Source organism: Heliangelus exortis, chromosome 10 (genome assembly GCF_036169615.1).
Source record: "Heliangelus exortis chromosome 10, bHelExo1.hap1, whole genome shotgun sequence".
Lineage (NCBI taxonomy): Eukaryota > Metazoa > Chordata > Aves > Apodiformes > Trochilidae > Heliangelus > Heliangelus exortis.
Genome location: NC_092431.1, coordinates 13,392,044 through 13,403,924, shown reverse-complemented (window position 1 = coordinate 13,403,924; position 11,881 = coordinate 13,392,044). Strand labels below are relative to the sequence as shown.

At 44.9% G+C, this 11,881-nt stretch overlaps 1 protein-coding gene across 1 annotated transcript; it reads right to left on the bottom strand.

Annotated features, from left to right (window-relative positions):
- Positions 1-72: 72 nt before the first annotated feature.
- On the bottom strand, positions 73-4,247 carry SPP1 (secreted phosphoprotein 1). The gene is made up of 7 exons (XM_071753632.1): positions 4,114-4,247; positions 3,032-3,098; positions 2,877-2,927; positions 1,865-1,945; positions 1,669-1,713; positions 1,170-1,424; positions 73-716 (listed from the first exon to the last, which is right to left on the bottom strand). Exons 2-7 carry the CDS (start codon positions 3,083-3,085, stop codon positions 318-320), a joined length of 885 nt encoding a protein of 294 aa, XP_071609733.1. The 5' UTR covers positions 3,086-3,098; positions 4,114-4,247; the 3' UTR covers positions 73-317.
- Between the last annotated feature and the right edge of the window lie 7,634 nt (positions 4,248-11,881).

Below are 11,881 nucleotides of genomic sequence, written 5' to 3'. Positions count from 1 at the left end.
TCAAAGCTCCTCATGCAGGCAGAAAGCAACCCCCTGCTCCCAGCCCAGCCACTAATAACTCAGCCCGCAAGGTAGAAGGTTTTGTGTTTTTATTTAAATCCAGTTGCACCAAAATACAGGCTGGCAGGACAGAGAGCAGCATGCCTGAGAGGTAATGCTCACTGTGCCCCCAGAGCGGTGGCACCGCCGGTGAAGAAGTTGCCCCAAACCCAGAAAGTCACCACGCACACTCTACGTTTACAAAGTTACCCGAAATGCAGCTACTCCTGTTTCCCTTAGGAACTGAGAAAGAAGGGAAACGTTATGTATGTCTCCCTTTAAAGGGTGACATCGTTATTTTCGATGCTGTGGAGGTCTTGAGCATCCTCGGCACTGTCCAGCGTTTGATTGCTGTTATCGTCAGGGACCTCGGCTGGAACCTGGACCTGGCTCTCCTTGCTTTCCATGCTCTGGTGGCTATCCCCTCTGACATCAGCCTTGCTATCATCCCCTTTTGTCTCATGACTATCGGGTTTCTGAAGACTGTTGTTTTCCACGCTCTGGTCACGCTGCTTGCTGTCTTGCTGTCTGCTGTCCTGTCTATCACTCTTGCCAGCCCATTCCTCACTGAAGGTGTGCTTCCCCAGGGCATAAGGACCTTCCTGAGAGAACTCTGCTTGGTGGCTGACTGCATTCAGGGCACTCTCATCCTCCTCAGTAGCATCATACACAATGAGCTGTTAGAGAACAACACAAGAAAGAGCCAGTGTCACTCCTGAGGAACTGATCTGTCAACAGAGGCTGCCATACTGCACCAAACCAAGCTGCAAAGGCTGCAGGGACACTTAAATCTGCACGATCCATCTCTGCCTGGAGACACTGTGGTCTTCTATGGAGTTACATGAACCTTTCACATTATGAGAAACTCAAGTTTGATCTTGGCTCCAAGTTTCCTGTGTTCGAGTACATCATGACAGCGCAAACTGCAGTACTGAATGGCTTGCAGCAGCAAGTTACATTCCTGCTTCAGCACATTGACAACCACCAGTACCCTCCAATTTGGAGAGAGAGGAAATACATTCCTTCACTTATGCCCACCTCCCTCTCACCAGCCCTTTTTGAAATGAAACATGTCCGTTTTCAAGTTCAGTGCCCTTTTCCAAAAACCTGGGTATCACTCCTGATCTTACCTTTTTTGCAGCTTTGTGGAGTTTGCTAGACTGCAGTGCTGTGGCTTTTGCCCTCACTCTGTAGGCCACGCTGTCTCCTCTGCCGGCATTGTCTCCCCGGGTGAAAGGGAACGGAGGGAAGGGCACAGTTACTGCAATGTCTGTGGGAAGACTTGTGACGGCCTCATCAGACTCATCTGTGTCATTGGAATCATTGTTGCCATCATTGTCATCCTTCACATCTTCACGGCTCTTGCTTGACACATCAGGAAAGTGCTGGAAGACATTGAATGAACGTACACGTGAGATGTGCAGAGTTGTATCTGCCCTGCTCACCCAGAGATTATGCATTGCTGAGGAGCTACATGCATAAATTGCTCTGAATTTGCCTCACCCTGCCTGAAGCTTTGTTTTATTTAGGAAGAGATGTTACCACATATTTGATTGAGGAAAATGAGCGCTGCTATGCACTGGCTGCCCCCAAGTACTCAGCTGACATTTTGCTGGTCAAGACACTTACCAGCTGTCCCAGGACATCCGCGCCTTCTTCTGAAGAGTAAAGAGTCTGCAAACAACACAAACCTCACTGTTAGCACACAAAGGCATAAACTGTAGAGCTGATCAGCATGGTGACTGTTCTTTAAATACTAAATCCGAACTTCCAACTCTTGGCATTGAAAGAGGCTATGCTTTCTCTGCCAGTTAGCTGCCTGTACCTGCTGAGGTGATTCCAGAGTCTCCCAAGACTGAGAATTGATGTGGTGCTGGTATCTGTGAGAGTGATGGGCCCTGGGGTCCTTCAAGAGAAAAAAAAAAAGGAGAGGGAAGGGGGTGTTAATCCACAAAGGAGCATAAAGGGGTAGGCAAAGCTGCCTGTATCACAACCTTTGTTTGCTGGCAGATGTGGCATTTACAATACTTTTTTTTTTTTTACTTGTTTTTTTCCTATAGGATGCATCCTCAGCAATTTATTGCAGTAGGAACAGGTCAGAACAAACCATGGCCCCAGATGAACATTAAACCCAAACAATATAATATAGAAGATGTGCCCTTTCCATGGGCATGGGAAATTGCAGATCAGTTTCTCCAGCTAATTTTTATTGAGTAAAATTTGGAGTTATTTCTCATGACCATTGTTTCTGCTAATTCTCAGGTCCTTTGCCCAGGAATGATTTATATCCCAAACCATGAGGACTCTCAACCAAATGCAGTAGCTGATTGTCAGAGCAAAGCATTGATTTTACATGGGTAAAAATCCCATGGTGATGGGTTATAAATCAAATAGCTATATACAAGACTAATACAATTCGTTTACATGACTCCAAAAAAAATTATAGTAATTGGGTTAAACTGTTCTTCCAACACCAAATATTGTCACTTGATCCACACTAATGAGAGAGGGTCATCGTAGTTGTGCCATGCTACAGTGCTTTTCTCTTTTTAACTGACAGCTTACACATTTTTTGTTAAGAAAAAAGGCTTCCAGTGCTGGCCTAGGGATACAGCTGATGAAAGTCCACAACCAGGATACCTCACATCCCAAAAGTATACTGACATCAGTGGCCCTCTGCCTTGGCTACCTGAGAAACTCGCTCACAGCAGCCAAGTGAGGACATGTTCTGCAAGCAGCCACAATCATAAAACAAGTATCAAACAATGTGTAGTAGAGGAAAAAAAATAAAAAAGGCTTTATTAAGTAAAATGAATGGAAAGACAAAAGAGGCTTACATATTTTTCTTCAGAGCTGGCAGAAACAGCATGTTGCTTGGATTTATTCACCTTAAAAGGAGAAAAGAGAAAAAGCACTTGTCAGCATTGATTTCTTGGTAATATGCAAAGAAAGTTTGCAAGTGGTGGTTGATATGCATTTGTGATTTACTCACCGGCCGTGCAGCAGCGATGCTGATAAGGCATAAATACAGAACTTCCACCTTCATTGTGATGTGTTACCTAGAAAATATTTTGGAACAGCCACTGAGTCAGCAAAGTAAAATACCACAGTAATGCCACGGGCTTTTTCTTTCTCCTGATATACTTCACCATGCCAAAGCCATCTTTCTGAAAAGGATTCAACCTGCCCATGCCAATCTTTTTCATCTGTCCTCCATCACGACCCAACACCCAGATGGTTTTGTAATGACTGAGCAACTCAAATGCTATAAGATTTCTGAAATCAGGTACTGAGAAGTACATAAATTGCTCTTATTGATGGACCTCTATTTCCCCCTCCAGAATCTTGAACAGAATTTCCTGTGTTACCAAGCAAGAGATGAAGTGAAATACCTGCTCACATTGCAGCTTTATCAATTTAATAAACAAGTGATTCATAGGAATCTAGGAGACTGCTGAGCTACAGAAAATGTTGGTGCTGACTGATCAATTCCCGGGATAAGGAAGATCTCTGAAAAACTAAACTGATTTCCTGATGAGCAAGAGGCCATCTAAAACTTTAGTAAATCATATCAGGAAGGAAAGGCTACCAAGGACACATCTAAAATACATCAGTAAGGCTGACCCTGAGGCAGGACACTCTATCAGAGGTGTTGCAATTTCAAGAGCTACACAAAGCAGGGTGCATGTCCCATCTGTTCAGCAGCATGCAGCACAAACTGCAAGCCTGCCAGGAGAAGCAGGGATGCTGCCAGGCAGTGGCTATGTGAAGGAGGAGGCTTCCTTTGTTCAAGGACCAGCTTGGAGATTCCAGCACTTGATCCAGTGGCAGGGTTTTCAGTAACCTCCTCCTGACACCAATCAGCACACAGGCTTATGAATGTGATGATGTATAATACCTTGCATGCCTAAAGCAACCTAGTCCCTATAAAAGCACACATTTTTCCACAGAGAAACATCAAACATCCCTGTCCAGTGAAGAAGCTTTCAAAAATCTGCTGAATACTTCCCTAACTACAGCTGCAGGCAGAATGGCACATGTTAGGTCAAAAAAAAAATTGCATACAGAAATTACCTTTTCTGGTGCTGTAGGAGTCAGCTGAGAAAGAGTACTCTGAGTGATCCCAGAAGCAGCAGCTCCAGCCAGTTGGCTCTCAGCAGCAATGGGTTTCTCCCCTAGTCCCCTGTCTGCCTAACATCTCCAACCTCAGGGAATTTAAACCCTGTCCAGAGCACAGCCACCAATCCCCGTGTGGCGGAAAAAGATGAGGTCATGAGTCTCCTGGCCACCATCCTACCCACATTCTCCTACACTTCCTCCTTGGCTTTGTGGCTTTTGAAGCAAACAAATGCTACTCTATGGTTAAAACATTACTTATGGGCAAGGTCATTAACCAGTGGGTCTGTTGAATGCACAGCATTTGGTATCGTGTAGGAGGACTCCAGGGTATGTCTGTCCTGCCTTTGTGAAAGAGCAGAGGCCAGTGTCACAGAAACCATCAATGGACTATTCTGTTGGGGGTAGGAACGTGTAATGTGTAGTGGAAGAAAGAGATCTGAACATAAAACTCCTCAGAAAGGTGTTGAAGTTTTCACACAGTTAAGCTGTAAGTGGATGATATTTAGACGTTTCTGCTTGAGCATTATGTAGTGGCTGATACACTCAGATTACAGCACATCACTATCACAACTTGCTCCCCAAAGCGACTGCTGTGATACAGGGAACCCCAAACCAGGCCCTCAGGAAGTACCTTTTGTCATGCAAATGATACACTGATACAAATGCCTTCCTGACTCCTAAGAACAAACTGCTTCCATCTGATAGAGTGAGAATCTGAAACAGGGAGGGGCTGGGTAGCTCATACCACTGAATGTGGGACTGGGTCCTGCTCTCCTGCCCACACACTGGATCCAATTTCAAGCCTGCAAAAACCTGCTTTGTATTCCAAACATTCAGTAAGAGATGCAAGATCCTCCAGAGCTGTTGTCTGGTCAAAGCAACAACCTCCTGTGCCTGCAATCTACACAATGGCCTGTTACTGTCCATCAGACTTTCAGGGAAATACATATTACAGCAGGACTTGTAAAGAGTCTGTTTCACCAGCTTTAGGAACAGTTATCATTAATGCTGATGAAGAACCCTCAAACCATTAGAAACACAGTCTTCCTTGGTAAAGACCTTTCTGTACAGGTCAATTACCATTGTGATTTTTCAAGGTAAACATTCTGTGAGTACTTAGAACACATGCCTCCCAGCAGAGACACTATGTGACCCCCAGGAATTTATTTCTGGTAAACAACTGATATTTTCAGGGTGCTGGGAGATGGCAGCATTTCTGAGTATCACTGCCAAAGCTTTATGGTTGATTTTGTAAGAACAACGATGTTTTTTTTTTGTAAGGAACAACGATGCTGTTTTGCAGTATCACAGAAGCAGGATGTGAAGTGACAGTTATCAGTAAATGGCTTAATTTTATGCAAGATCAGACAGTACAGAACTGCAGTAAATTTAGCATTTGCCTTGTGTACCTCATTATGTGGGTAGTCATCCTGCAAATCACTTCATCTAGCTGAGAAATTCTTTGCCTTGGATCTGAGGTAGTGCTTGTTCTCTCAGACATAAAGAACAAGAAAGGGGGAAGGGAGAAACTTTCACCGTTTTCACTTCCCATGTTAAAATGCCTAATTCTAAAGAGCACTTGGCTGGCAGTGGCACAGCAGAAGCAAGTTGTTCAAATTTGTACAGATGGGAGGCTTACATGATTTCAGCTTTCAAGAGCTGTCAGGGTCTGTGTGGAGCACAGCTGACAGGCTGTAATTTGTTGCATGTAGGTGAGAGTTTCTACTTGTCTATCCGGTCAAACAAAGCTTTTGACCACAATTCCTTCCACCTTGGGCTGCACTCAGAACATGTGGTTAGGCTGCCATTCCCTGCCACCAAGAAGTGCTATCAGTGCCTCCCTGTGCAACCTCTGACATATACCCAAGACCTTGAGCAAAGCCATAATCTTGATGCTCAGTGATATCCCTGGCTGGCATGCAAAACCCTAGCCCGTCTGATGTGACACAGCCTTTCAGGAGAGATGGTTCTTGGTTAGATTTGTTCACTAAAAAACAAGTCTTGGGGGAAACCAGAGCAGCAATTTCTGCATAACAACGACTACAACTAGGAGGGAAGAGATTAATTTCTTCAGCACCATTAAGAATGCCATCAAGTAAAAGCCCCAAGAAACCCCAGCTTTGGCAACGTTCTTAGAAACATATTTTTTGCAACTAGAATGTCCCAAAGAAAAGCAGACTTAGTAAACAGTGGTTTCTGTGAAAAACAGAAGAAACCCAAACATTCTTCGTGTTGCTACCACAAAATACTCCTGAAAATTACCTTGGATACTTGTATATCTCTATATACTTGGACACACTATGTCTCCCAAAGTCCTTAAAGTCCATAGAATGGTTCACATTGGAATGGACTTTTCAAGGTCATCTAGTCCAACCTCACTTCCATGGGCAGGGACATTTTCACAAGCAAAGCTTCAAAAGTGGGGAAAATCTTACATTCAGTGGTTGTTAGACTTCAAAAAAACCTGCTTTTTAAATAGATTACATGGACCACCACAACATTTGTGTTTAGACCTAGGGTATTACTTGGTCTGCAGGAGGGAATCAGATCTGTTGAATAAAGAAGTAACAACAGAGATTTGCTCCTATACCATAGAATCATAGAATATACTGAGTTGGAAGGGACCCATCAGGATCATCATGTCCAGCTCCCATCCCTATGTAGGGATCATACCATGGGCTTGAGAGCATCCTCCAAACACTTCCTGGTGTGAGTGAAGTGTACCCTGACAAGTACCCTGACAAGGCAGGCTGTGCAGCACAACTGGTTGTCTTTTTGCTTTGCACCATTTAGAGCATTTACAAAGCACATCAGCAATCAAACAAGCATTAGCAGCTGCCCCTGGGCTAAATATCTTGTGGAGAGACAGGGCAGTTCTGAACAATGTGGGGTCCATAGCCTTCCAGCCTCCCTGCCACTTGGGCTCTGCAAGGCAGCTCAGGTGGCTGCTGGTAAGGTGAGCTCTATGTAACCCTCATTCAGGCAGTAAAGGGGGTTGTTGTCTCTTACTGTCCCAGAGCTGTCCAGAGCCATTCCTAAGGGGCTGCAGAGCTAGGCACAACCCCAAGCTAGAGCTGCAGTAGGTGATGACTTAAGACAGAACAGAGACTTTCTGGGAAACAGCCCCACTGTCAGTGGCCAACATATTAGAAAGTGCCAGTACAGCCTGACAGCACAGTCTTTTGGTCTGTCCTTGGAAAGAAAGAGCTCTCATTTCAAAGAGCATCTTTGAAAAAGAGTTCATTTTCTCTTCTCTGACTTCTGACATTAGTTGCATGCTCATGTGACAGCATGCATGTTCATGTCTTAAAATGCCTTTTTAGGGACAGCTTTGGAAACTGAAGAAAAAAAAAATACATATTTGAGAAACTTCCATGCAGCTGTGGCCCACAAATCCTGGAAGCTGAAAAGCATCAGTCAGATCCCAGCTTTTACAGGGCCAAGTGGTTGCTCCTGCTACTGCGTAAGTACAGTCCAGCTGTCTGTAGCTTCCTTAAATGGAGCACTCCTGATATTTCCTGCCTTGAACTTGAGAGCTAGCTAAAAAAAAAAAAAATTTCCACATGTTTTTTTTTTCCTGTTGAAATTCATGTAGTTAAAGACAGAAGTCCATGGAGTAGCAGAAGCAGGAATTAAATCAACACAAAAATCCTATGTTTCAGGTCACCATAGTTACCAGTGTGAAGAGCCATACACCAGATATTCCAGTGCTGGTTTTGTGGCTGTGTTTCAGCTCTGAATTGACAGAAAAAGAATTCCATTTGTTTCAATTGGAAAATTTGATAAGCACTATAACAGCCTGAACTACAATTAGAAAAAAAAGCACCCCGGGGAAGTAAATATGGTGTACACTGTATTTCATGACTGTTCCATTTTGTGATGTATATAACCCTCGAAAAGCAGTTGTTTGAGAACAGGAAGATGAAACTTTCAGCATCTCTGTGGAAACGGAGCTCAAGCTGCCCTCAAGATGAAGGCTCTGAAGCCTGAACACTGCTGCAGAAGTAACACTACAGTATGAAGAAAAACACACAAGGTGCATTTGCTTAAATCCTCCAGATACTCATAAGAAAGTAACCACCATTATGCCAACTCAGGGCTCACAGTGTGAGTAGAGAGGGGAATTTGGTAGGAAGTATCTTCAAAATATTGATTCCTGGACAAGCACTGCAAAAACTTTGTGAGAAGTTGTTCTCTCTCTCTCTCTCTCTCTCTCTCCTCCCTGCTATCTCAGTCCTTGGATTCCTATCCTGCTGCAAAATTTTCTCCTCCTTGTGAGAAATGACATGAATGGAAACATCTGAGTATGCAGATTGAAAATGGAAAGAACAGCAGCTTCTTGCTCTGCATTGTGAAACTGTTGGAAAGTCACAAGATGCCTGTTCCACTTAATGTAGGGACTTTTGGCAGGGCACCACAGGAATGCTTCTGGATAACCAGCACCCCTCCACTTCCACAGTCACCAAGCTCCACTGGCAAAGCACGAAGAGCCACCTCCTCACTGCAAGAAACAGAACAGATCCCAGCACAGCACAACAGAAAAGAGGTGGACAGAGAAGATGATGGGCCAAGTCCTCCTCCACAGCCACCCACACACTGCTGTGAGTTAATTAAGATGAGAACTGCAACCCTGTATTGCATGACAGAGAGTCCTTACTGTGCCCTGCTAATTCTTATCACACAGCAGCCTTGATTTTTCATTCCACAAGGACCATGTCGAGCTCACATCTTGTTTCTACACTTGATCATGCCAAGCTCACAGCATGAGGAGCAGAGCCCATAAGAAGTTTTCTGCCAGTCACAGAGACAAACCTTGAACCAATGAACACTTGCTAAGTGCCTCTTGAAGGGGCCAGTGCAAAACAAGATAATTTGGAGCAGTGGCAGGCATTGCGCAAGACAGGACTGGAGCCTGCAGGTCTGTGGTTATCTGTACACAAGACATCTATTCTGCAGTCTGCTTTGACTCTTCTGTCTCCAGAAGGTCTGGGAAAGGTGAAGCATATGCTGTAAGAAGCAGTGCAGGACTGTTGGGAGGAGTTGTGACCCTGTCAGTAAACCAGAGCAAGGCTTGGCTACACACCAGAAACCTTTTGGATTTCACGTGGCTTCTGAACTCTCAGTCTAGGGCTGCTGTGGTCTGAGGTGGGATGGATGAAGAACTGAGTCAGTGTGAAAACAAACATCTCCCAGGCACTGTGCACCAGGGTATGGAGCCCCTGCCAGTGGAGTGGGAAGTAAAACCTATCCGTGGGCCTGATAAAGGGAAATTAAAGAGTTTGGGACTGGATTTGGAGAGGAAGTTTTTTTGGCTGAGAAGCTGATTTGATTTTGTGGTGGGACCAAAAACCAGCAGGACAGGGTCAAGACCTCTACTGTCTCAACTGGGTCAGAGAGAGATTCCCAACATCTTGCTCTGTCTTGCAAGTGATGAGGCTGTTTTCCCTCGAAACCCATCCAGGCAGGAGCTCTGCAGGAAGCAGGCTTCCCTGCAGCAGCAATGCATAATTTTGCTTCTAGCTTGGAAAGCCAGCACATCTCCTGCATGTCAGGATAATTCTCCTTAATTAGTACTGGAGTAGCCACCTCTTTTATAGTAAACAATGTGCCAAGAGAGAGCATCCCTCAGACCCAGCGATTTCTCCTTGTGTTTTTGAAATTGTATCAGTCCTTTCAAGTTTTGGAAATGGGGTATTTTTTATGGAATAGGAAGTAGTAACTCACACTTGACTGTCAGGTGCCCCTAATCCCCAGATTTGTTACCTCCTGAACCGGCCATTCCCTGACCCTGCCCAGCACTGAGGACCAGGAGCCCCCAGTAGGAGGGAACTGCACAGAGACACCCTGAGCTTGCCTGGCCAGGGGACAGCCAGTCTGCTAAGCACTGGAGCACAGCACCACAAACAATTTTGGCAAGCCCCTGCTCTCCTTGACCTTGCTTACCAGCTCTCTTTGGAAGGGAGGTGCTTTGAAATACAGAGCTGAGAGATAATCAAATCCAAACTTAGGAAATTTTGCACATAAATCATACTGGCTACCTAGACAAGATTATTGGTTGAGAATGCAGCTATAAATTTGGCAGAATAAATGACAAACTGTGGTTGGAAGAGGGATGCAAAGCAAGAAGCAAACTGCAGCTATACATTAACTAGAGGAAAGGAGAGCCTAAGAAACTGATGTTTTCACCAGTCTCTGAGGCAAACGATAAGGAAGGGCAGCTGGCCGGGCAACTAACTCCTCAGGAGCATGTCAGGGCTCTTTGCATTAGGAAGAACATTACCAGTCAATAAATAACAAACCAGAACTGCTCTTTTGCTCACTGAATCTTGTTTATCACAAAGAAGTCAAATGACTTCTCCTCACCCACGGAAAATGTGAACACAGAGGATGAGAAGCAGTTTTGGGAAGCAACATCCGTTCTGTATGGAGAAACTCGATCTGCCATACCCAAAATAACTGATGTTGAAACACAGGCTGAATCTCATTTAAACAATTGATTAAACAAAATGAGGAAGCCCAACTGCTTGTTGGAGCCGTGTTGGTCTCACTCCAGGCAGCAGGGCAGGAGCAGGGCAGTGACAAATGGGCTGGGCCAGCCTGGAAACTGCAGATCTAAGGAGGGAACACTGTCAACAGGTAACTGTGCTCTCAGCAGACTGCTGTGAAGCAGTTCTCATGGAACCCAGTCCCTGAAGGAAGCACCCCAGAGACTCTGGCACTTTGACCTTCATTGACACTGAAGCAGTTGCAGCCCATGGGAATCTGTCTGTCAGAGCCTTGCAGGACCTTGGTGCTGCCAGCATCACTGACACTTCCTGCTCCTGGGCTACCCTAATAGTTCAGGAAACAGCACACTGACTCAGCTTTGATAGCCAGGTTACCTGAGTCTGCTAAACAGTAGGAAAGAAATGGTTAAGTGGCTACAGCAAAAAAAAAAAAAAAAACAAAAACCAAAAAGCAACAGAGCTGTCTGCTTGTCAGCATTCAGCTAGCAAAGCCGCTTAGATGAATGACTTGTGCAGAGTGGATTCTTCTATATTCACCTTTGCAAAAGGAAGCTAAGTTCCTCCTGCACAGGCTTTGGTACAGAGAGACACCCCAGTGTTTGCACAACAAACACTGCAAGCCACCATGCACAAGGTGGCTAGAATTTTACTGATTAAAAATTGGAGACATTCTTATGTCTCAGACTGTAAGTCTGATCATAGCAGGCTTCCTGCAGCACTGCTCTGCTTTGGCTCAGCCACAGCAATACACACACACACACAGATGCACAGCTACACTGTCATTCATACATACATACAATTACTTTTTAAATTCCACTTTCTGGACCAAATAAAACTCTGGGCTTCTGGGTCACGTGGAAGTAACACAAAACCCCAAAAATCAAGAGCAAAAGAGAGCACTGGGCCACAGCTAGTCCCAGTGAGATTGATCTGAGCTCCCTGTCTGAGTAAAGATGAGGGGTACTATTTACTTCACTACCTTGAGTAAAGGCTTGAGTAAAGATGCAAAGAGGAGGGCTCAGTTTCAACAAATATTCACAGTCATGGATGTCTACTTTCCCTCTTCCCCAGGCAAAGAAGCCAGGCTGATGCACTGGGAATTTTCAGGTGTACCTTCCTGTCTTTGAGCTCAGCTGATCCATCCATCCATCCATCCATCCATCCATCCATCCATCCATCCATCCTCTCTTCCAGGTGGCTGCTCTCATGAGAGGGAG